Source organism: Leishmania major, chromosome 18 (assembly GCF_000002725.2).
Source record: "Leishmania major strain Friedlin complete genome, chromosome 18".
NCBI lineage: Eukaryota > Euglenozoa > Kinetoplastea > Trypanosomatida > Trypanosomatidae > Leishmania > Leishmania major.
In genome coordinates, this window is record NC_007259.2 from 635,567 (window position 1) to 661,145 (window position 25,579).

Sequence of the window (25,579 nt, forward strand, 5' to 3'; positions counted from 1 at the left end):
GTTTGTGTTTCACGTGGCTCTCGGTGCATCTTTTCTCCCCCTCCCCTCTTCCTCTTCTCTGCGTCGCCGATACTGCGGCAACAAGAGAAAGAGGATGGGGCGGGGGGGGCGAGCGAGAGAGATGTGCAGAGGTGACGGGGAAGGGGTGGGGCAGAGACTTTCCGGACCAGGAGACAAGTTCAAAACACTACGGACTCGGCGAAACTCACGATTGATGCAAAATGAACAAAAAGAAAGAGGCGAGGGGAGGGGAGCCCGCATCGTATCCCCTTACCCTCCTTTCCTCTCCAGCGTATTCCTGAGAAGAGGGTTGGGGGAGGGGGGTGCCTGCCTGTGTGTTGGGGTTGCATGTGACTCCTTGTAGCTCTCCCCTTCTACCTCTCTGTGTTGTTCTCTTAATGCGAGTATGCGATTGTGCGCTTGAGTGGGGGTACGCATGCATCTGTGCTTATCTGCGGATGTATGGAGGAACGAGTGGAGAGCAGGGAAGAATTCTTGTAGTGACGCTGAGGTGTCAGAGCTGTACGCACACGAGGAGAGGAGAGAGCGCACGCACGTAAGCGCCCTGCTTGTGTGATTGTTGTGTTCCACGCCGCTGTGTGTGTGTGTGGGGGGTTATAATGTTTTTATCTTTTGGTTTCATCTTCATAATGTTGTTGTCGCCACCCCAGCGTTGTTGGTCCTTGTGCGTTGTAGTATTAGTCGGTGTCTCTCTGTCTTTCCCACATTGCCGCCTTCCTCTCTCTTCAGCGATGACGCGGATTTGTAGGGGAGGCGGAGTGAAAAGGCTGGTGGATCGGAGGAGGTATGTGAAGTCTGCCTTTGAAAGAGATCGAAGGAAAATGGTGCGCCGTGTCCAGAGGACAGTAACGCTACCGGGTTCCCAGAGGTGTTATGCGTGTGACAGGGATGCGGAGACGGGGATGTGAAGCGGAGTGCAGAGGTCTGTTTTTTGTTCCTCGTTCGCTTCGCCTCTTCTTCGCGCCTTCCCTTTACGCCATCCACGCACTCGCCCCTCTCGTATTCCTCTCGCACCTGTGCCGTCTCTGGCGGCAACCTTTCTGTTTTTCTCTGTTTGTGGTTTGCTTCTGTGCTGTGTGTGGGGACTCCACCGTCGACCGCGACGGTCGTGTTTGTTCGCCGTCGCACTGTCGGTGTGCCTCTCCCCTCCCCGCTCCACGTTTGCGCGTTGTCGCTTCCCCTTTGACTGCGCCTCTTTTCGGTTTCGTTGTTTTTTTTTTTGTTTGAAGTTGGTGTGATGTCTTTGTGTCTATGTCTCTTCTTCTCTTTGCCCCCTTTTTCTCTGTGTGTATGCGTGTGCGTGTTTGTGCTGTATCACGCCGTCGCGATGGGTGGTGGTGGTGGGGGGGGGGGTGGAAGGAGGGGGCTGGGTTGTAAGAGGAGGAGGGAGGGGGTGGCAGCCGGCCACGACACCTTCCGCTCTCTCTCTCTACTTCGTTTACCGCCTATCCTTCTTTGATTTATCTCGTCTGGGTCTATATCAGCAAATCCACATACCTATCTCCCTATCTCCCTCCCTCTCTCTCTATATGTATATATATATGTATATGTATGTATATATGTATATATGTCTATATGTATATATATCTATATCTATATATACATATCTATATATATATATGTATGTATGTATATATATCTCTCTCTCTCTCTATCTCTCTCTCTCTCTATATACATATATACATATATATATACATATATGTATATATGTATATACATATAGAGAGATATAGATATATATATATATATGTATGTGTGTGTGTGTGTGGTGCTACTGCGCTTTTCCTCCTCGTTTCGAACCACGCATCCACGCACGCACACCCGCTCGCTCATCTCCTCGCATCCCCGAACGTTTTGTGTCGTCTCTTATTTTCTTCTTTGCCTTGCTGTGTTGATTCCCTCTTCTCTTTCCTGTTGGCACTCCCCTTTCTACTCCTCCTTCACCCCGTGCGAAAGAGTCCCTTTTCTTTGCCGTCAGCGTGTGTATCTCCAGCCTCACTGATACTCACATGCATCATCAAAAACACATGCCCGCACAGCTCCGCCTAGTCCAGTCGATCTCTTCCTATCCTTCCTTTTTCCCGCCAACACTCACTTGCACACGCTTTCCTTCTTGCCTCTATCGCGAGAATGGTAGCACAGAGACACACACGAGACAACATACACCAGTTGTGCCCTTCTTTGTTTCTTCGTCCTGCGCTTCCGGTTTCCTCTTTTTCTCTTTCCTCATTGTGATTGTCGTCGGCATCGCCCAACAGCTCGCGCTCTCTGTCTCTCCCCTTTTTTTCTCTCCCCTTGTGCACGACATCGAGTGTTCCACCTCTCACATCCCCCTCCCGTTAAGTACACGCAGTTGTTTTGGTCTTCACTTTTTTGGTTTGTTTTGATATATATTGTATTGGTGTCTTTGTTTTCCGAGTTACACCTCTGCAAGCGCTTCTTTGTTTGCTTTCTGTTTTCGGGTATGGTTTCACCTCTATGTCTTGCGTTGTATCTCCTTGCGTGTGTGTATGTGTGCGTGGGCGTTGCAGGCAGGCGGCTGCGCCCTTAAAAAAAATTCCCGTCTTCGCGTTGGTTTCGTTTCTTTGTCTTTCTTCCTCCTTTTCCTCGTTTGTCTGGTTCTTGTCGGTGTTGCATGTTCTGAGCGCTGTTTTCTCTCAATCTGTCTGTGTCTGTGTCTCTCTTTCTCTCCGCCGGTGTGTGTGTGTGTGTGTGTGCCACTCGATCCGGCATACCTGACGTCTCTCTCCGTTTTCTTTTCCGTTTTTCGACTCTCGCGTTGTTCCCTCTTCCGTGTCTTCTCTCCCCATTCAAAGTAACCTATCTCTCATCTCTATGTGCTCTTCTATCATCATGTTTTTTCTTTTCAACATAGACGTACATGCGCTCACGAAGTCTTCTAGTTGCCTATCCATCTCCCCCCATCTCTCCCTCCTTCTCTACTGCGTGTGCCTCTTTACCTCGGTCTGCGTTGGGTCTGTCTGTGCTTCCATGGCTTTGTCTGCATGTGTGTAGGTGCCGTTATTTGTATCTGTGCCTCTATTTATTTTGCTTCGTTCATCACTGTCTGCCTTTCGGTTTCTTGCAGCACGACGCCATCCTCACCTCCCTCCCCCCTCCCCACACACACACTCTCTCGTGTGCGGACTATTCCGCCATCATGCGTAATCCTGTCTGCGTGTGTGTACGGTGCCGCCGGAATCGACATGGGAAAGAAACAAGAAAGCGAGTGAAGCAAAGAAATCTGTACTCTGAAGCGACGATGATGAGGAAGGGAGGCGTCTGCTCGCCTCAGTCGTGCTCTCCTTCTTCCTCTGACATCGGAGTCGTAGAGCTGCCGGCACTGCCGCGCATACACAAGTAACAGCAGGTGCTCCCCCGGCCCCACCCCCAGGAGAGCAGGCCAGCCACACTCTGCCGGTTCTTGATGGACTTAGCGGCACATCGACAGGGAAAGGAGATGGCATGGACGGAAGCCAAGATGCACACACACACACACACACACACACACACACACACACACACATGCGCGGATGATGAGGCTGATGTGTTGGTGGAAGGTGCGAACCCCGCCTGAGGTCTTGGGCTGTTCAACTTCGCTTTTTCCGTTGCTTCTTTTGCCCTGTTCTCTATCATCCTGTGCGTGTGCGTGTGCGTGTGCGTGTGTGGGGAGTAGGTGTGGGGGCAATACCTACCGTGCTTCTCTGGTCGCATCGATCGCCTGGCCGCGCGCGTGCTCACCGTGGAGCGCTTTGGTGCCTTCGAGCGCGCCGTTACCCGATGCCATGTGGACACATCGACAGGCGTTGGCCGAAGGAGACGCGTGAGTCTTTGTTGCTCTCCTCTCCTCCGATCGTGAAGCGGAAGCGATGGCGGATCGGCTGATCTTCCCTTCTCTCTCCGCCCCCTTCTTCGCTTTCCCTTTTCGTTGCTTTGTCGGCTCACTTTCGGTCGGCACCTCACGTTTGGTGCCCTTCATTCCCATATATATATAATATGTGTGTGTATGGCCGCCAAAGATAGCACAAGCGAAGGCCTCCGCTGCCACAACTTGCTGACCGACACGCGGGCATCAACGACTCCGCCGACGCCACCACCACACCTCCCCCTCTCCCCTCGCACAAACCGTTCTTTCTCTGTATAAACCACCTGAATTGGGAGCGTACAGGACGTCTCCCGCGAGCTTTGCGTGTGAGGGACGGATTGTCGGGCATCTTCTCATACAGTTGTGATCTTTTTTTTCTAGTGTGCTGTGGGCTGCTTTTAGTTGGGGGTGTTGCGGCGCGACTCCCTCGGTCGCTAGATTCCGAAACAGCACGCTATTTCAGTTCTAGCGCTGTTTTGGTGTGCAACCTGCACAAGTGTACGCCTAAGATGGTAACGGTCGATGGTTGTACATGGGTAGCTAGTCCACTACAGTAGAAGAAGCACGAAGAGGTCCTTTGGTACCCCTCGCCACAGAGAACGGCACTCAGATATCTGCACACCCGAAGACGCACCTTGTTCAGACGCGGAATACCGATCGCTGGGCGAGAGGGGGGTGTTGTGCATGCGCGTGTGTGCACGTTGGTGTATCGCTGATCGTCTCGCTGCCGCCCTTGAGTACGTGAGAAGAACAGAGAGGTAGGGCCGACGACTGACCGCCTTGTGCGGTGACATCGACCCTCGCCTACTGCGGCAGCCGATAATCATAATGGAGAGAAGGCGCCATTACGAGGTCCTGTGCATTGCCGACTTCAGCTCTGCCGAGGAGGTGCGCCTTGCGTACAAGTCGCTCGCCCTCAAGTACCACCCCGACAAGAACTTGGGCGACCCGACAGCGGCGGAGCGCTTCCGCGCAGTGTGCCGTGCTTACGAAGTGCTTTCGAATGAAGAAACGAAGCGCAAGTACGACCTCGCGCTGCGCGCTGCCCTATCCGAGTATGGCCAGCGCGCTAGTGGCAAAACCGGCGGCCATGGAGTCGCCAATCCGTATTCCATGGCGGCCCCCTCTATGTCGGATATGTACAGAGAGCTGTACCAACGACAAGCCGCGCGGGCTAGCACACGCAACCGCACCTCGTCGGCGCCGCCGCAAAGCGGCAAGGCATCTACCTCACAGTACACTAAGGCGCAGCAGGAGCACTTTCGCAAGCGTGAGAGGGAGCGGCAACAGGAGCTGCGCCGTCAGAGGGAGAAGGAGAGGAAGGAGCAGCGTGATCGAGAGCGGGAGGCGCTGCGCAGAGAGCAAGAGCGGCAAGAAGAGCTGCTTCAGCAGCGGTGGCGTCTGCAGCAGCAGCAACAGAGGGTGTACCCCGCGCGCGGATCAACACGCATCACAAGCGCAGCTGGCGCTGCATCACCGTCGACCGGCACAACTAGCGACTCCACAGCTCACATCGACGACGGTAACGGCTTCTCGCCTCGCATGCGACGTGGATCCCCATGTGTGACGACGGATGGGGTGCGTAGCGGCATTGAAAGCCATGCGCCGAACACGGTGCACCTTGGCACGCCGGCGCGGTTGACAATGTTGGCCCGCAATGGCGTCGCTACCACACCGCAAGCGTTCCGGGCGTACTCGCCATTATCTCTGTCGCCACGGCCGGCCGCCAAGCCTCGTTGTGCCGAGGCCGACGCGCCTGGTGAGCCGTTGTCGTCATCCACGTGGCGGGAGGAGGAGACAGCGGATGCGGAGGCGGTGGAGGGTGGGCTGTCGACAGGCTGGCACACGCACCCCAACGCACTCGTGAACAGCGGCGACCTGGGGGAGAGAGCGGCCCACTACAGCAGCTACAGCAGCTGCGCCGGCTCACCCGTTGGCGCCGAGGAGCAGGCGATGGCGCAGTCGGCGGGCGTAAATCGGGCCTTCCGCCCGGGGAGTGCGCCGCTTCTGCGACCTGCGTGTGGCGTTGCACGCGCCAGTGGCGTAGATGCACGGTCGGCGGCGTCTGCTCAGCCGAGCACCCGCAACACGCACACCACGTCGGAGGACTGCAGCGAAGATGGCACGGCGGCTGGCTGCGGAGACAACCGTCACCGCACGGCGTCCTCGTACCGTCCAGGGACGCGCATCACGACGGTGAACCGAGTCGCGATGCCGCCCGCGTCTTCCACGGCCTCAACGCCACGCCACTGGGGAACACCTCGCAGCTTCACGAACCTTCACGCAGCAGCGGCAGCGTCACCGGCTTCCTTGGCCGCGTCGCCGCGGGGCCAGTCAATCACTCCGCGTTGTAGCAGCAGTGCGCAGATGACGGCGAACGGCCGCAGCTATAGCTCGTCTGCCGGAGCAGCATCGACGGGGGTCAGGGTAAACCAAACCTTGCACAATAGCAGCAGCATCAACGGCGCCACCCGCCGCAGCAACCCCGCACACGCCTCCTTCCTCCACCGAGCGCGCCCCATGTCGAGTTTAGCGGACAAGGACAGAGAGGTGCTCGACAAGCAGCGGCGAGAGCGATTGGCGAAGGAGAAGGAGAGGCAGCGATCAGTCCGACTCGCTGAGGAGGATCGCCAGTTCCGTCGACTCGCTCGCGCGGCAAAACATCAGCGCGAGAACGCTGCCGCGGCAGCTGCGAAGGCGGAGGCAGAGGAGCCGCTGTCCTTTGAGAAAGAGCTGGAGTTCCTCCTGCATGACGAGGCGAGTGAGCGGGAGCAGCTGATCGAGCGAGAGGAACAGCTCGCGTGGCGCCGCCTACATCGCCAACAGGCGAAAGTGATTCAGGCTGTCCTGGTGCGACGCCGCCTCGCCGCTCTCACGACGGAGGAGATGACGTGGCGCAACGGTTTGCTGCAAGTGTGTCGGGTCGAGCGCGACCGCTATTTCGTGTGCTTCTACGAGCGACTCGACCGCCTGTACCTCGAGGGTCGCGAGGGGCGTGATAGGCGTCAGTTGGTTGGGCGTGAGGCAGCTGACAGATACCATGTACGTCGGGCCTCACAGCGACGCTCCTCCATGGCAACTGAGGAGGCGTCGCAGCGGCGCCAGCTCTCTGGTAGCGCCATGCAGGTGGTTCTTGGCCAGGGCGTGCTGGTCGCAGAGGCGGTGGATTGCGCGTCCGCCCCCGCTGCGGAGGCGAAGGCTCGCCGCAGCTCTTTCCCCAGCGTTTACGACGATGCTGCTCAGCTAGAGCATCGGTGTGATGTCGGCGTCAGGCTCGCTGGAAACCAACCTTGGCACCAGCAACAGTCGGAGCACCAGCAGCAGCACCCGGACCAGTGGATTTCCCCCGCGGCACTTGCTGCTCAGGCCACTAGTGCACTGGACGCGAAGAGAGGCCGCGCTAGGAGCGCTACCAGCTCCACCGCCGTGACGGATATCTCTACGACTGGGTATCCGGAGTCTTTCCTTTCGGCAACCGGCACGCTGGAGGCGGCGTCCACGATGGCGGACAGGCTGTCGGGCGGTAGTGCCTTTGCAAGGGCATCTGGGCAAGCGAGCCCGTGCGCATCCCCCAAGAAACGCAGCGCGTTGGGCTCGTCGAACAGCACAGATTGCCCTGCCATCGCCGTCGCCACCTCCGCCAATGGCGCGACAAAGATGTTGCTGGCCGGAACGGAGCGGCGCCTACTGATGCTCGCCAGCGACGAGATTCGCCAACGCAGGCTGCTTGTGAAGCAGCAGCAGCAAGAGGAGATGACGTTGCGTCGTCGGCGCGCCACGGCCCTACATTGTGTCTTTGCCAAGGAGAAGGAGAACGCCGTCAAGCACGCACAGCGTTGTGCGCTTGTGGAGGTAGCCGCGCTCAGGGCGCAGCTGCGCACGTTGCAGCGGCAAACGAGACGCTTCTCGTCTCCACGCAGCATGGAAGGCGGTTCCTCTGCCGCGGCCGCCAGCACCGCTTCCGGTTCCTCTGCCAATTCCGTATCGTTGAAGATGGAGTCCTCGGCAGTGTCGCGTCATGGCTCGCCACTGCCTATGCTGCCTCGGCCCACCTCCGAAGCCGCCGCCGCTGCGTGTGCATCATCGCCCAACACGGCGCGTGCGCTTTCGGTTGCGAGCATCCTCACGGCGGCGGCGGCGCTGAGCGGCTGGACGGCATTGCCGGACTCAGATGGGGAGGAGGATTAGGTACTGCAGGAGGTCGGTGCAGCTAGATTGTGCACGTATGACGGCAACGCGAAGAATGCCTTATCTGAGCTGCTCCCTTCCCATCGCGTTTTTCGTTTTACAAAATTGTTATTTCGGCTGCACCACAGCTCCATTTATTCACCCACCCTCCCACACCTCGACACGAATATTTGGATACCGCAGGCGTGAAGCGTTATCCGCTGCTTGAACCTTCTTCACACCCTCTTTCCTGCCTGGCACCCTTGTCCTCTCTCCTTCGCTCTCTCTCTCTCTCTCCCACTTTTTGTTTCTTGCTCTCTCTTATGTACTGTGAACACGTTCTCTTCGTTGTCTTCTTCGCTTGCCAGTTTTAGAGTTTATTGTGAGCCGCCTCGACTTCTTTCCTCGCGTGGTTATGTGTTTGTGTGTGTGTGTGTGTGCCTCTCTCACTCCCTCATCGTGCGCGCCGTGTGTCGTATACGCACGAGCGTGCCTTGGGACAGAGTGTTCTCATGCATGCGTGGGCCCGTGTGCATGTGTGTATGTGTGTGTCAGCCGACGTGTGTGTGGCGCACTCTCTCGCCACTGTCATTTTTTTTTTTCCGTCGACCCTTTTCCTCTCTGTCTCTTGAGGTCTCCGCTCTCACTCCTGTCACCCGTTGCCTCTGCCAGATGCTTCTCCTCCTCTGTCGGTCGCTCTCCCTCCGCTCCCTTCTCTCTGTTGTCGGTCCTCGCTGACCAACTGCCGCATGTCGACGCTAAGTCGTGTCTGTTCGCTGGTGTACAGCTCCTCTCTGACGGACTGCCGTCTCTCGTGCGTCTCTCTCCCCTCTTTGTGTATGTGTGTGAGTGTGTGCGCTGCGCTGTCGCAACAGCAGGACGAAACAGGAGAACAAGTACTCGAAGACACCTGCGACACGCATGCACTTCAACCAGATATGATGGGAGAGAGAAAGGAGGGTGCAGACTGGCGCTGAATACACCTGAAAATCTTTAGGTGCTCCCTCTCGCGTGTGCTGCGAACGGGTGGGGTCAGGGAGAAGAAAGGCCTCTGTCTTTGCTATGCTCGCCTGGCGCAGCATTCCATTCTTCAGCGACTGTGTGTGTGGGTGATCGTGTGCGTGTGTATCAAAGAGGGAAGGGAACGCGAGGGCGAGCACTTTTTTCCTTACTTTTTACCTTCATGATGCCGGCCGCCTCATCGTGATGTCATGATCCAGCGCCCACTCGTTGTGAGGACGCCGAGCAGCCTGCAGCCTGCCCTCTGGTGCGGCTGCGGGCTCTCTCTGTCGTCGGTGGACAGGGCTTGGCTGGCGCTGTGCCGAAGAGCCGTGTCGTCATGCTCACGCCTGGGCCAGACCACTACGAGTCGTGCCCGCGTATACAACAAGTACACGCATCCGCCTGCTGTTTCTCCTGCTACTACTGCGCTGCGGCCATGTCGAGCGTAGTTCTGGGTCTCGGCTGCTGTGTATGCAGTAGACTGGCAGTGGGCTGAACGACGCCGGAGAGCGTCAGTTGACTCGGTTCCCTGTCATTGCCGCCGTGCGACAGCGGTAGGTGGGCTGCGGTTGCGTGTGTGTGTGTAATAGGTGTCGACCTCTTTACGATGGAATACGGCCGCTTTTATATTGAAACCAAAGGAATCTTCATCTTTCCTCCAGATGCTCACCTCCTCTTTCCCCCATCCTCCTTCAGGAGAAGTGCTCCACGCGCAACGGAGTAGGTGGGCCTGCGTGTACGTCAGCAGGCGGATCATCTCCTGTATTCGTCTCTCGTCTTCTGATCTGCTTCTCTTCCCCACGTTTCTCCACTTCAACAACGCTGTTTGACAACAGCAGCCGCATCTGCGTGTAGTTGCGGGTGTCTCTGTGCAAGCTGTTCCCGACCCTGCTCTTCACGCGAGTGTCTCCTGTGTGCCAACGGGGCAAAACAGAATCAAAGGTGATCGAAAGCCAAAGCGCACAGCCCCCCATCATCTACCGTTGTCATCATCATTTCCCTCTCGTACCACCTGTGGCTCACGCTGGCCCTCCCTATCATCTTTTCGTGTATCTGCCCACGCCCCCTCTGCTGACCCAGAGGCCTCCAAAGATGGGCGGCAGGATCTCGCGCGAGCAGATGAATGATTACCGGGAGGTTGCGAAAGAACGCATCTCCGAGGAAGCCATCGGCTTCCTGCACACCCGCTTCATGAAGGCCGCTCCATCTGGGGTCATGACCCCGCTCCTCTTCAAACAGTACGTGGAGAGCGTCGGCGTGTTCAAGAATCGTAGAATTCGTCAAGAGCAACGCAGGTGGCAGCAGGGCGGCATCTTCGACAAGTTAGGGGCCAGCCGCTACAAAGGGGAGAGGCAGCAGGCGGCTGCTGGGGCCAACGCGGGCGCCGACAAAGACGCGGCAGAGGAGGAGGGCATCGATTACTACGGTCACCTCTTTCGCGGGTACGACATCAACAACGAAGGGGTGATCACCTTCAAGAAGTTTCTGATGTACCATGTAGCAGTCGTGTACAGCACCGACGATCTGTTTTACGTAGTTTTTAACGCCTACGACGACGACGGCGACGGCTTCCTGTCACTGACGGACATCAAGGCTGTCATCACGGCAGCAACGCGCTACGTAGGCGACTACGACGTCAACGACCGCGAGGTGCGCCGCGTGATTGATGAGGAGGCGCGTCGGCTCATGGGCTTTCTGGACATCCGCAAGCAGGGATACGTACAGATGGAGGACATGCGACTCATCACGCAGAAGTACCCGCAAGTGTTGGAGAAGATGAAGAATTTGATGTGAGGAGGTTAGAGGAGGAGGATGACGTAGCGCGAGGAGCAGTGCTGCTTGTGGAGGCGCCTTCGTCGTCTTTGTTTCTATTCCTCCTCTTTCTCATCACTTTCCTTCGTCCGTAATGACGGACGTGTATGATCAATTTTTGTTTGTTCGCTTCGGCGTTTGCCTGCTCCATCACTACACACACGCACACACAAACTCCCCTCTCTCTCTCTCTGCGCGTGTGCGTGTGCGTGTCTGTTGCACGTGCCCGCTCGGTCTCACTCTTTCCGTGCGTGTTTCTTTGTCGTCTTCTTTCACGTCTCGCCTTGTCGGCACCATGATCGCATCATTTTTTTTTTTATTTGGCTTCTTGACGTTTACGTCTGCCCTTCAGAAGACGCTGTCGCCCTCCGCTGTGTTGGTGGGTGCGGTCTTGCCTGCTGCCATCTCTTCCGCGTGTAGCTCGGTGTTTGCGCAGATCTGCACACCAGCTCTGACGGGGGGGGGCGCGCGCGCGCCACTGATGCCTGTCGAGTGGTGCTCTCCCGCGTCGCTTTCTTCCTTGTGCGTGCGTCTCTCTCTCATCGTTGCCCTTCATCACTCGTTCTGCGTGTGGTGTTTAGACCATTGCTGTCATTGCACAGGTTTTTTTTTTGTTTTGCGAGGAGCACACGTGCGTGCAAGCGAAAAGGACAGCGTGCCGCTGTCTCTCTCTCTCTCTCTGTGTGTGTGTGTGTGTGTGTGTCTGTGTGTCTCATGAGCCGCAGCAGATGACCCACGGCGTGTAACCCCTTTCGATGCAGCTCAGCACACTGCAGTTCCATATGTAGGCAGAGAGGAGGGAACACTCGAAGAACGAGCGAAGGCAACTGAGCACACGTCCGGGGACGGCTCAAGGTCTTGAAAGAGCCCCATGCCCCCTGCTGTCCACGGCGCAGCTGCTATCTCTCTATGACGCGAGACCAAGTGAGTAGATGGTGGTCTGTGTGTATGTGTGCGTCTTTCTCTTTTCGTGTGGGCTTCAGTCTCTTGTCAGTGATCTGTGCCACACTATCTTTCCCCCTTGTGCCAAGACTCCGTTGCCAGGGCCAGAGGAGCTAGATTTCGGGTGGGGCGGGAGACCGTCGACACTGCACGGACGCTCTGTACTTGTCAGTGCTTGCGGAGAGCTCGCTGCGTTTTCCTTGAAGTCCGGCGCGCATGAACAGCTGCAAGCAAACACTGATCCTGCAGGTTTAGTCGTCCTCTTCTTCCTTGCGCTCCTCCCTTCTTCTCTCGCTCTCTTTGTGTCGTAGGGTTCTGTCTTCTCTTGTCAGCCTCGGTGCTCGCCACCTCTCGAACACCATCGCTGGCGCTGCTGGTGCGTGCGACTGTGGCTCGTGAATGGCTTGCCCTCTTTCACCGCTCCCTCAACTTCTCTCTCTCCCCGTTGCCCTCATCGCTGCCCATATCTCTGCGTCGAGCGACCACCACGGCACGGACGACACCCACAACAAGCAACAAAAAAGGAGCGAAAGAACAGGGAATCAAACCTCCGAGGTCATCTTCCTCTCCCTTCACTCACGCACACGCGCGCGCATCCCCCCTATCATCACACATACACGAAAACGAGCGGGCCAAACAGAAAGACGCACGGACGCCTGTTTGGTGCGCGCGCGCGAGCAGAGCTGTCACCGACACAGCCGTGCGGCTGACAGCCTCTCTCTTTGCCGGTCGATCTCTCTGCGTGTGTACGGATTTCGTGTAAGTGCATTCCTTTTTCTGTGTGTGGACATCGCCACGCATCAGCCGTTTCCGCTGCTTCGATAGCACGACTGCTCTTGGCTGTTGTGGGACTCTGTATATCAATTGGAAGGTAGCACGCTCCCTCCCTTCCTCTCTGCGTCTCTGCGCCCCTGTCTGTCTGTATCTGTCTGTGTGTGTGTGTCTCTCTTTCTCTCACATAGCCGCGTTGCTTATTCGACTTGTGTGCTGGACATCCTGCTTGACTTCGTCCTTCATCTTTTCCTTTGTCGTTGTCCCTCTCTCTATATTTCGACCTTTCCACGCCACCCCCCTTTATTTTGTTTTCTCGTTGCTGGTTCTCGTGTTGTCCTGTGCTGCGTGCGCTCGTTGCTGTATTCTCTCTTCGTTGTCTGTCTGTCACTCTCTGTCGTCCTGCGAAGTGTGTTGCCTCCTTCGGCTTACGCCTTTCTCACACTTCTCTCGTTTTCGTTTCTGTCGTGTTGCTTGGCAGTTGTTGTTGTTGTTGAGCCGGCGACTGCACACCACAGTCGTCGTGGTCTCTGCTGTCACTATTAGGCGTTCTTGGGTACGCCTATCTGTTTCTCTGTCTGTGACTCGGCGAGGGAAGGCATTCCACGGCTCCTGCCGTTTTCTCTCTCTCTTTTTCTCTCCCTTTTGGTGTTTTGCGTCTCTGTAATCCGTGTCTCCCTCCTGTGTGATCACTCCGCCCCCCCCCCCCCCCCCCTCCCTCCGCACCTCTGCGTGTTCGCGCTGCTTTTCTCTCTACCACTACCTCCGCGGCTATTTTACACCCACACCCACACCCACAAATATTATATATATATATATATAGATATCTATATTATATTTGTTGACTACGAACCCTCTCTGTCTGCCTGTCTGTGAGTTTCTGGCGGTCGATTTCGTTTTTTGTTTCGATTTTCGAGTGCATGTATCTTGGCACTTGCTCGCCTCCTTTTTATTTTTGGCTGATTATCCTGGCGCTACTTTGCTGTTGCTGTCGTTGTCGCGGTTGCTGTTACGCTGGAGGTGCTCGTTCTTGTCGTTTTACGTTGTCGACTCAGGGTAACGGGGTCAAGTGAGAGAGAGCGAGGAGGAGGAGGAGGAGGCATCCTACCTTTGGCGACTTGTCGCTGCCATCTGTTGCAATCCCTTTTCCTTTTTTTATTTTTGGACTCTGTCTTTGTGCGAGCGCGTGTGTTCATCATCACTTCACTGTTGGCATCAGCGTCTCCTCCCAGGTTTGCGTCTTCGTGTTTTTGTTTTGTTTTCTTTAGCGTTCTCTCTCCCGCATCCTTGTCCCTCTTTCCGTGTCGACGCCAGAGCCTCGTTTTCCATATCGCAACAACGGTGCGGAAGACACAGCAGGCGTGAGAGGAAAGATTACAGGAGAGTTGCTGTTGCGCACAGCATCGCTCTTCTCCGTTAGCTTGGCTGCCTCACATCCACCCCTCACCACCACCGCATCTTCCTTGCATACATTCATTCGGCAAACATACGCACAGCAGCCGAAACAACAACAACCTCTCTCCCTTCCTCCTTCCCCCTCCAAACACACACACACACACACACACACACACACACAAAATAAAACGCGCGTTTCTGTGTCGGTGTGTCGGCGTCCCCCCCCCCCCCCCGCGCGCTCTCTCTCACGCACACACTTGCGTTCCTTTTTTTTTCTCTTCCGAGGCGTCCCCTCTCTCTCCCCCCGCTTGCCGGCTCGTCTTCTCTTATTCAACACCGACGCGACACAGCGGGGTGGTGGTGGTGGAGGAGAGAGAGAGAGAGAGAGCGACATCGCAGAGCGAGAGAGTCATCATAAACGAGAGGCGTGAGAAGTCGAGAAGAGAATAAGAAGCCGAAGAAAGCGAAGATAAACCGCGAACGCACACGGAACGGCATCGAGGAGATTTGTCATCAGTGAAGCCCCCCTCCCCTCCCTCCCTTACAGTATACAGGCTGCTTAACAGCAATATCAGAAATAACAGCTACGATATACACACACACACACGCACACACAAAGACTTCGCATCGATTAACTAAGTAGGCGAGGTTTTTATCCCTTTTTTCATTTTTCTTTTCCCCTTTTTTTCTTTCGTGGGGTTGGCGCTCGCCTCCTCCCCTCCTGTGTGTGTACGTGTGTGTGTGTGAGTCTGTCTGTCTTTGTACCTCGCTTGCAGCCGCGCTGGCTGCACACGACGTCATAGTCGTTGGTATGATATATATATATATACCTATATATACCTATATATATATTTTGTGTGTGCGTGTCTTTTCATTTTATCTTGAATTTTGCTGCTGTTTCCTCGTCGCGCACACCGAGCCAAGTCATTCCCCCCCCTCCCCCCCCCCCCCACACACACACACGCACACACATACCCCAAACAAACAGCCACAAGTGTAAACGACCGTCAAGGCCGACAAGCAAGCAGGGGCGGACCTAAAGAGGGGTAAGAGAGAAAGCGAGTAAGCATTCCTGCCGAGAGTGTGTGGCTGGTTGCCTGACGCATCGCAGCACTGTAGCTGCGGGAAGACAAGGAAAAAAAAACGAAGCGTGAAGACAGCTGCATCGGCATCGGAGGAAAACAGACGCTTCGAAAGCGAAAGCAGATATTCAGTGGGAACTGACGAGGAGAAGCGCATCGACTAACATCAGATACCACCTTCACCCTCCCCGTCCTTGCATTACTGATCTTTGGCTCGACCTAGAGGAAGAACAAAAAAAAGAAAGAATTCGCGCCCCAAAACGCCCATCCTTTTTACTGCCGCACTCCTTTCTGTGTTCGCTGGCTCATCACTGTGTAGGGTGTGGCTACTTTCTCGCTGTGCCGGCTTCCTCTCCACCCCCTCTCTTTCTCTCCGCACCTTCTCCTTCACCTCCCAAACCACAATAGCCGTATTCGTTTCTTCTCGTGCGCGTGCTTGTGTCCGTCTGCGTCGCTGTCATCATCGCACACGCACACAAGCGCCCCCCCCTCTCCTCCTCCTCCTCGTCTGCCTTTGCTGACTTTACGCCTTTGTATTTTCTTCGTTTCCTGCCATTTCGTACGTCCGTAGGCCACCTCCTCTGGCGTTGTGGTCACGCCGCAGCCCTCCCCTTCCCTTTTTTTCTTCGTCGCTATAGTTTGGTCTCTCTCTCTCTCTCTCTCTCTCGTCCTTTTCCGTCTTTTTGTTTGGGTCCCCGACTAGTTTTGCATGGTTGTACATCTCTGCGGTATCCTCCCCTCCCTTCCCCAAGCCCATCAATATCTGTGTATACTTCACTCCACAAACTCTTTCCACTTCTCTCCCTCCCACCTTCTCTGCACACCCTCGCGCTTTACTGTGCCCCCGCCCCCTTCTTCGTTTTTTTTTTCGTTCTATAGCTTCTGATTCTCTTCCTCGTCCGTGTCTCTGTGGATCGCCGCTGCTGTCGCAATCGTACTCGTGCTTGTATTGTCTCTGTCTGTGGGTGTGTCTGTGTCTGTGGGTGGCGCCTCACCTTTCACGCTCTTTGTCTGTTTCTCTTTCTCTGGGTTCCGGTCTATTTGTTTTCGTCGGTTCGTTTTAGGACATTCTTCTTCCCCCCCTTTCCATCCCCCAACACACACACACACACACAAACTCACCCACGCGGCCTCTCTCACGTCTCCTCGCATCGTTTCTTGGCCTCTACTTCCGACTTCCTCTCTTACCTCAAGCTTCTTCGTCGTTGTCGTTGTCGTTGTCGTTGTCGTTGTCGTTGTCGTCATCGTCGTTTTTGTTTTTCATTGCTCTCTCGTCCTACAACTTTCCTCCTTTTTTATCGCTCTTTGGCCGTGTCTGTTTCGTCGTGTGGGCGTTGCTGTCGGGGTTTGTCATCATCGGTGTTGCGGTGATTGTGGTTGCTGCCGCGCTGCGCTCCGTCATCATTGCGTTCTCTGTTGTTTTTTTCTTCGCTTCTTCTGCATCACTCTCTATCTCGATTGCTTGCTCATGTTGTGAGGTTGTCCACCCTCCTCCCTCTTTCTTCCCTGTCCTCGTCGCCGATTGGTTGATTCATTGGCGCAGCTTCGGGTTCTCGCCGGCGTGAGTTCGCGTTGTCTTTGTTGTCTCACTCGCTTGCTTCTCGCATTGTCTTTCCTTCTCGGGCGTCGGTTGCTGTTACCCTTTACTGTTGTCGTTGCGTGTGCGTGCGTGCGTGTGCCCCATCTCCCGAGCAGATTTGCATCCGCGCGCGTGCCTCGTCGAATGCGATTGCCTTCTTCTTTTGTTTTTTGTTGTTCTCGCTTTTCTCTCGTTGATTCGGGCTCCTCCCTCTCCCTCCCTCTCCCTCTCCCTCTCCCTCTTCCTCTGACATTCTTTTTGTTTGTTTGTATTGCTCCTCTCCCCTCGTGCCGTTGCGCTTGCACATACACCTGCAGGCACGCGCAGGCGCAGCACCGACTGCTGACTCTCCTACATCTGTGGCAGCAGTGTAGAATCGGGTCGGCTGAGAAAGAGGAACACCGCGAAGAGAACGCGGGGCTCTAGAGTACGCAGCCGAGTCACTGGCGCACACTAACACGCGCGTAGTGTGCTGCACGGCAGTGCTATGCATATAAGGCGTTGCTACCTGCCATTTCTCCCTTAGACACATAACACCGTCATACAAGGGCGGTAGCGTGCATATATATATATATATATATATATATGCAATATGGAGGCTAGCGGTACCCTGAGAAGCAGCGGTGACTCGTCACCAGTTGTGGCGTCTACTGCCGACACCAGTTGTGATGCCGCGATGCCAGCGCTTCGAAAAAGTGTTCTCGCAGCAGCAGGCTCTAGCAGCAAGCCCGGCTCCCCGAGCAGCAGTCTCGGAAACGTTAGCTTGCCCGATACACACTCCCCCCGAACCCAGGATCTCGGCAGCGGTGAGAAGGACCGCATGTGGCTGCCGGACTCACTGCACAACGTCGCTGAAGCAACGGCCACAACCTCACCAGGCACGGCTAGTCATCCGCCTGCCCGGCTTTTCCGTCACAGAGACTCCATCATGTCTATGCACAGCGCCGACGCACCCTCAGCAGCGGTCCCACTCATCTGCATGAGCTCGCCGCCGTCCCCGCTGGCGAGGGCGGAGTGCCTGCGCGCGAGTGAGAGCGAGAGTTTTGACACCGGCAACCTGAACAACGTGGGAGGCAGCCGTGCGTCCACGCCGCGACTGTGCTGTGATCGCAAGCAGGCAATCAGAGCTACCTCCACAACACCGCCATCGCGGCTGCGGCGCAGTGCTTCGCTACCAACAACCAGATGCAATGGCAGCCACATCTTCAGCGCCCGACTTTCCACCCCGTCTGCTGCCGGTGGCGCAGGGGGTGGCACAGGGTCTTGCAGCTCACCCACTCCGCTCAGCGAGCGTAGCGGTAAACAGAGCAGCACCAGTACTCCTCAGCTTCTAACAGTTGCGACACCGCTGCTGCAGCGCGCACCTCACGCGCAGGACACGGCACGCGCCAAGGGAGGTGATACGTCGCATGATGGGGGTGGCGCGCAGTTCTCGAACGCGCCAGATGGCCGCGACCCGACTCCCTACACTGCGGGTGCGTCGGCGAACAGCAGTCCCACGGCGGCACGGTCATCGCCGCCACTGCTGCCATCATACACGCTGCCAGTGACGGACAACACTCACTGTCAGGACAACGTTTTGGCAGGTGACATGGGCGACACCACGGCCGTTGTCACACCCGCCAGGAAGCGCAAGAAAAAGAAAAACAAGAAGAAGAAGTCGGGAGCAGCGGTAGCGTCCAGCGCGGTCGAAGAAGAGGACGCTGCCATGCCAGCGGAGGCGATTGCCAGTACTGCCGGCGGCACGGGCACTCCGATCGGCGGCAGCACCACGGTGAATAGCGCCGTCCCGGCGACTGGCTCGTTGCCGCCGCCACCTATCCCGATGATGCCTGGAGGCGGCGGCAACTCCAGTGGGGTCGCACATGGCGCACTCTTGGGCCCTGGCTACAGCCAGGGCCACGGTAGCGGCGGCGGCGGTTCTCTGCTGTACAACAACCTTTCGCAGCCGCAGTTTCATCCCCAACACCTCGGCGGAGCACGCGGGCAGTTCGTGATGATGGCCAATGGTGCGCAAGGCGGCAACGGCGCAGGTGACCCGATCATGACGGGTTACTCGATGAATGGCGGCGCCAGTGGCACTGATGACGGCGGCGGCGACTACACGAGTGCCGCCACAGCTGTTTGCGCGGGGGGTGAGGGCAGTACTTACGGTCGAGGGGGATCGGCAATGATGATGATGTCTATGATGGCCTCCAACTACCACCACCACCACCACCACCACATCCGCCATGAAAGCAGCGGGTCGGGTGGGACGTATGGTTATTATCATGGCGGGATGAGTGATTGCGGCAGAGGAGGAGCCGCCGGCATGTCGCCTGCGCATGCACAGATGAGCCATCAGGGTGTGGGGCGAAACCTGCAGGAGGAACAGCGGCAACAGCAGCACGTTCAGCAGCAGCAAACACCTTATCCCTATCCACCTCAGCCCGTGCTGATGAGCAGCGGTGGCAGTACTGGTAGTGGCTCGTATCCAGCGAACAGCGGCCACACCCGCCACGGCTCGGCGCACCGCCGTGGTGGTGGCAGCAGTGGCGGCACGCAATGCTCTTCGCAATCACAGCAGCAATATCAGCAGCAGCAGTACTACTATCAGAACCTTCGCTACAACTCACAGCCTTACTTTCATGGCGGCGTCCCCTCAACGAACGGCGCCGATGCGAATGCGATGCAGGGAGGGCTGATCATGGCAACAGGTGAGGGAAGCAGTTGCGCTGAGGGCGGTGGCCGTGACGACTGCGCCGGCTTCTCGAACACGCAGGGCCAATCCAGCGGGGGCGTCGGCGGCTCGATGCAGTACAAGGGAGAAGACGCCGCGAGCCGGGTGCCGTCGCAGGTGCCCGTGGAGGGCATGGTGCCGGTGCCTCAGCAACCCCAGCGCAACGTTAGCTTTCGACCTCCGATGCCAGCGGCAAACGCGTCTGGCATGTCCTACTATCCATCAAGCAGCGCCGCACCGGCAACAGTGGCGGCGGCTGCCGGTGTCCCCAACAATGGCAGCGTCAATAGTAGTTATGTAAGCTGCGGCAGTCGCGGCGGTGTGCCGGGGGCGATGATGGCCAGGGATGGCGGCGCAGCGGTGAACGGTGAGGGGAGGTTGCCGCGAGAGGAGGTGATGGCAGCGGACATCGCGGCGGATGCGGCGCCGCGGTCACTTTTTCAGTTCACGCCCGAGGTGAGCCCGCGCCTCTGTCGCCTGATCGAGCGCGAGCTGCTGACATACTTGACGCCGTCGCTGGCGTGCCTGCAGCGCCGCCGCAGTCAGTTGGAGACGCTGGCTGGGTACATCACAGCCGCGTTGCGCCACGCCGGCCGACAGACCGGCCACGACTATGGCGACATCTCCTACTACATCTTCGGCAGCGTGAACATGCGCACCGTGCTGCCGGACGGCGACAATGATGTGACGGTGGAGGTTGACGGCTTGGTGGCGAGGGAGTCCACACTGACGCCCCCACCTTCGCCTCCGCAGCCGCTGTCGTCATCTTTGCTCAGCGATGGCGGCGGCGGCGGCGCCGCCCTGGACGCCTCCGCAAAAGCGGTCATGCTCCCTGTGACGACCGACAGCAGCACCGGCAGCGTTGATGGCACGATGCAGCTAACGACAACCACGGACGGCTGCCCGCGTCTTGTGGCGCCAGCGGTGCTGAGCATCGCGTCCGGTGAGGTACTCGGCCGCGTGCGGGACTACCTGCGCAGCTTCAAGACGCCTGTCTTTGTCGATTCCTTGGTTATGGCAGAGGTGCGCGTGCTGAAGCTGGCGATGGAGGGATGCAACTACGACATCACTATTGGCCAATTTGGCGGTGTCAACTGCGTGCGCTTCTTGCACGAGATGGACGCAGTGATCGGGGACCAGCACGTGCTCAAGCGCACACTGCTGCTCCTTAAGGCATGGTGCTGTTACGAGGCCCACATCTTGGGTGGGCAAGCCGGGTACATCGGCTCCTACGCGGCGACGGTGATGCTGATCTCGATGCTGAACACGGTGGAATTCCTCGAGGACGCCGACGCTGGGCAGACTGAAAGTGATGGTGACGGCACGGCCGCAGCGGCGGCGACGGCGGCCGTGACGTTGGAGTCCCTGATGAGCGGCGACAGCACCGCGGAGGAGGAGGAGGAGGAATCTGTGCTTCAAAATCTCGCATCCTCGTCTAGTGCACCGGCGACCACGGCGGCCAAAGCCTCCACCACGAAGGGGGCTGAGGCGGACCGGGAGGGTGAAGGGCTCCTAAGCGATACTACAAGCCCGACGAGTAGCAACCGCGGCGGCCACTGTCACGATCGTGACTCGGCTGGGCAGCCAGGACGGTCACCGTCCCACCCTGCGGGCCATGATACAACTGTTGCGCCGCCGCGCCCCTTGTCGCCGCTGACCCTGTTCGCGCGCTTCTTGAAGTTCTACGCTTATTTCGACTTCGACCGGTACTGTGTGACAGCCTTCGGCCCACTGCCGCTGCACAAGATCACCTCAACTCCGCTGGACCTTAGCTACCTCGAGGTGGATGCAGCGCACAGCAAACCGCTGGAAGGTGTTGCCGCGTCGAACCGCGCGGCTACGGACTTGTCCTTTCTCGGCTTGACTCCGGAGGGTGAGGCGGCGATTGGCCATCTTGTGCGCCGCCGCCAGCAGCCTCTGCTCACCGTGAGCGGTGTGAAGCACTTGTTGGACCAAGTGAACCGCTCGCGGCGCGCGGAGCGCCAGGCACGGTACGAAGCACGCCAACAGCCAGCACAGCGACCTGAGCAGCAGACGGATACCAACGCTGCACAAAATGCATCGGAGCACCGCAGCACCAGCACTTCTTCTCTAGTACAGCTAAACCGTGCCGGGTGCGCTGCTGAGGACGCCGGGCTGATGTGCCCATCGTGCAACACTGCCGTCTTCCCTGTTCGTGACATGAACGTGCTGGACCCGCTGCGGTGGAGCAGTAACATGGTCCGTGGGGTGTGTCGCAACCACCTTCAGCGCATTCAGCGTGCGTTCCTGGAAGGGCTTCGACTCTTGGATGTAGCGTCGCAGGAGCTCGGCGGAGACGTGATGCAGATGGACGTGACGAGCGTCGGTGCCTCAGCCAGTGCGAGTCGCACCGCCGGTGGTGTTGGTGCGACTGGACGCCGAAGAGCCGGGGCTGCCGCCGCGAAAGCTGCCGCGTCGCCGACGTCGCAGTGGTCTGCTTTCAGTGCCGCGAGCAGCAGCAGCCGCAGCTGGACCGACAGCGCCGCGAACGGTGTCGCCGGCCAAGCACGCGTTCAGCAGGGTGCGATGAACGGGGCCTCAGTGTACGGCTCCCCGGGGAGCGCGGTGGAGACCGGGGGCGGTGGTGGTGGGGAGGTGCAGCTATGCCCAGGCTACCCTGCGCCGCACTCGCAGTGCACGGTTCGTGAGACGGGCGTTTTGGAAATGCTGTTTCCGCGCACCATTGAGGCCATCCGCAAGCACAGTCACCTTAACTGCCCGTGGAGCTGCGAGGGGGCGGATGCGGCGGCGCTGACGGAAGTGCCGCAGTGCCCGGGCTGCACAAAGCCCTCCCTGCTGTGCACTCCGGCCATCCGCCGCATGTGTCAGCCGCAGCTCATCTTCCACCCCCCCGGCACTAGCGAGGCCAGCAACACGGCTGCCAAGGGAGGGAGGCAGTCAAAGCAGCTGCAGTCGACAAGCGGTAAGGCCACATCCTCGCCCACCTCCACCGCGACGCCGCAGCAGTCGCCATCACTGGCCATCTCTCCAACGCAGAGCAAACATCACCAAGGTTCAGGAGGACGGCGTGGGAACGCGGCGGCGCTGGAACAGGTGGTGAGTGAGCTGGAGGAGGCATTCGCTGGCCAAGACACGAGCGAAGAAGCCCGCAACGGTGGCCCGCTCGGGGAGGCGATGGTGCCCGTGACGGAGCAGCCTCTGACACGTGACAGCGCGGTAGGTGGCGCGACTGGTTCACAGCTGCCACCGCCGTCATCGTCCACAGCCTCCGCGTCTCCGCTTCAGGGCAACGTCTACGGTCCGGGCGCAGTAGAGGCCACGATGCATCATCACCCACACCAGATGTACAGCCCCGGCGGAGCGTGCAACAGTGGCGGCGTCGGCGGTGCGTACCTCTCGGCCTACCCGGTGATGTCGCTTTCGGCTAGCACGCCTGAGGAGAAGTACTACACCGTGCCCGTTAGTGCTGCTGCAGGAAGTAGCGCTGGTGGCGCCGGCAGCCCCGGTGGGTACGGCCTCTCTCCTAGTCATCACGGCAATCGCAGCATGGGGCCACTGTCACAGCAGCACCAGCACCACCATTACGCGCAGCAGCAGCAGCACCAGCACCAGCATCACGCTCAGCAAGCGCACGTACGTATCGGTTCCATGTCCTCCCCGGTGATACAGGGCAGCTACAGCGTGAACAACGGAGGCGGCACCGGCAACTCGGGTCAGCGTCCTTACGCGACCAACCAGACGGTGTCGATTCCGATGGAGGGCAGTGGGTATCCGTCCTACGGCGGACACAACTACGCCCCCGCTGTGCGTCAACAACAACAGCAACAGTACCCGTATCAGCATCAGCACCAGCATCAGCAACATCATCAGCACCGCAGTGATGATGGCACTATGTCACACAGCAGCGGTAATCACGGCTACAAGGGTGGCGGTAGCAACCTGCACAACATAAACCATCACAGCAACAGCAGCAGCGACTCCAACGCCCAAGCGCTGCTGCTGCAGCGGTTGTAGATGATCGTGAGAGGGGCTCCCAGGAAAGGCGGAGGACAGCACGGGGCAAGACGCTGTCGAGGAGGGGGGGGGGTACCCCAGGCTCTGGTGTGGATCTTTCTATGTGTTTGTGTGTGTGTACATTCGCGGTGGTGTGACGGTTTCCGCATTCATACCTTCTCTCCCCTCGCCCCAACCGCACTCGAGCTACTTCTCCGTTGCTTTCACGCCGTTGTCGTGCCATGCGCGACATGGCCCGCGGCAAATAGGCTGCACTCTGTCTCATGTTCTTATTATCTTCGGTGCTCCTGTACGCTCGTGTGTGTGTGTGAGGGCAGCGTTCGGCGGGAGCGACGCCATCGCCGACAGCTGCAGCCCATTTTGTGCGTTGTGTGCATGGTTCAAGAAGCGACATGTTATTCTCCTTTGTTTTGCTGTTGTCCTCCGCGACAAGGAACGAGTACAGCTAACTGGGCAAGACGACGCATCTACCGTCGCTCCCGTCTTTTTACCCGCCTCCGCCCGCTCCGCACACCGCACACACACACACACATACACACCACCCAAGCGCGATATCTTTGTGCTTTCGTGTCGTCTCCAGCGCACCTGAAAGAAAGAGGCGGCGTGCCCTTGTGCCCCTCCCCCTCTCCCTGTGCGCGTGTTTGCGGGTGGGGGCGACACATCTGTGCACCGTTGGGCGGTTGCACTGCCCCGCTTGACATCGTCACTCCTCCATGTTCCTGCTCTCCTCTCCACACCTGCTTTCCGGTCGCCTCTTTCGTTCTTTGACGTCCACCCACCCACCTTCACCTTCTCTTGTCGCTTCTTGTCCCCTCCCCCTCTTTAGGCCCCGCTGCCTGCGATGGGTCTGACGGCAGACGTCGGAGCTCGTGTGGGTGCTGCCCGGAGCTCATCTCGACTGCGAAGGTGCAACACGCACCGATGCGTACGCATCACACGCATGACGTGTGCACCTCCCGAGGAAGGGCTGCCGGCTCGCCTCCTTCTCCACTTCCGGCGCGCACAAACGGGCTCAGCGGATACTGCAGCGCTTTGAGCGCCGCCGCAACGTAGCTGCCGGCTGCTCCACTGGCGACCTGCGGCAGCACTGCATGCGCTAAGCCTCCACTGACCGAGTAGCAGCCCGCTGACATGCCAGCAGCTGACATCGATTCATGTGTGCTGTCCGCTGCCTCGGAAGAGGCTACCTTTTCCTGTTCTCCACCATTGCCTACGTCAGGGACGCAGACGATACTCAGGAAATCCGTGTTCAGCATTGAGGTCATTGGCCATATCCCTCAGCATCTGGTTGCGGCATTCACGCACACACACACACACAGGCACACACGCACACACCATCTTCACGGATCTCGGCGCCGCGCGCAGGGTATTGGTGGTGCTGAGGACCACGCCGAGCAGGAGCAGAAAATGCTCGACTTGCCGGGAGGTAGTGGCACGCAGTCAGCGACAGTGCCCGAAAAGATGCATCGCCCACCATCGCCAGCGAAACGAGGGATGCGCCGCAAAAAACAGAAGGGGGCCGCTCACAATGACGACAGCACCAACAGCATCCATCGACCGTAGGAGCCGGCACCGTTTCGGCGACACGGCGGACAGCTCTTCGAGCTTACCCAACAAGCAGTGGGTGCCACATGTCGATTTTTCGTGGCAGCGTGCTACACCAGCAACTGGCGCACCGCCGAGACCGTGCGGCTAGGTGATGCCTCTATGCATGGCACGATCTTTGTAAGGCGCAGAGACGTGCTCAGCTGCGCCGCTCAGCATCCAAGGTGTTTGCCACCCTCCCCCAAGGAGCCCCCACCGCAGCGCGTGGCGCCGTGCAGCGCGGTTTCGGGGGATGCCAGCCCGGCGTCTGAGACCGGCGGCCAGGTCCGCGATCCACGCAGTTGGCGTCAGCGCCCCCGCCGGCTTGGCAAGCTTGTCGGCGCCGTCCTCTTGCCCCAACCCACAGCCACCAGAGACAAGCGGAAGCGAGGGGCGCGCGCGACGGGCCAGCAGCGCCAGCACCTGTGCCCCCATGTGCCGCATCATGCCACACCACAACACCCCCTAGCCCTTGTAGGGCCCGTGCCGGCCACCCTGAGGAGGCGAGAGCGAGCCCGCAGCAGCGACCACACGCACCTGACTGCGCCCTAGCTGATCCCGTTGTCCTCGCAGTAGGTCAAGCTCCAGCACCACTGCACCACGCCCAGCGCGGCAGCGGCAAGCAAGGGGGCCGCAGCCTGCTG

General features: G+C 58.3%; 3 protein-coding genes across 3 annotated transcripts; all 3 read left to right on the forward strand.

Moving 5' to 3' along the window:
* Positions 1–4,714: 4,714 nt before the first annotated feature.
* Positions 4,715–8,074, forward strand: LMJF_18_1430 (putative chaperone DNAJ protein; the record flags this gene model as incomplete). The annotated part of the gene is made up of 1 exon (XM_001682500.1): positions 4,715–8,074. The coding sequence occupies one exon, from the start codon at positions 4,715–4,717 to the stop codon at positions 8,072–8,074; it is 3,360 nt and encodes a 1,119-aa protein (XP_001682552.1).
* Positions 8,075–10,147: 2,073 nt separating this feature from the next.
* Positions 10,148–10,849, forward strand: LMJF_18_1440 (conserved hypothetical protein; the record flags this gene model as incomplete). Its single annotated transcript, XM_001682501.1, has 1 exon — positions 10,148–10,849. The coding sequence occupies one exon, from the start codon at positions 10,148–10,150 to the stop codon at positions 10,847–10,849; it is 702 nt and encodes a 233-aa protein (XP_001682553.1).
* A 6,607-nt stretch (positions 10,850–17,456) lies between these two features.
* LMJF_18_1450 (conserved hypothetical protein) lies at positions 17,457–23,351 on the forward strand (the record flags this gene model as incomplete). The annotated part of the gene is made up of 1 exon (XM_001682502.1): positions 17,457–23,351. One exon carries the CDS (start codon positions 17,457–17,459, stop codon positions 23,349–23,351), a length of 5,895 nt encoding a protein of 1,964 aa, XP_001682554.1.
* Positions 23,352–25,579: the final 2,228 nt, after the last annotated feature.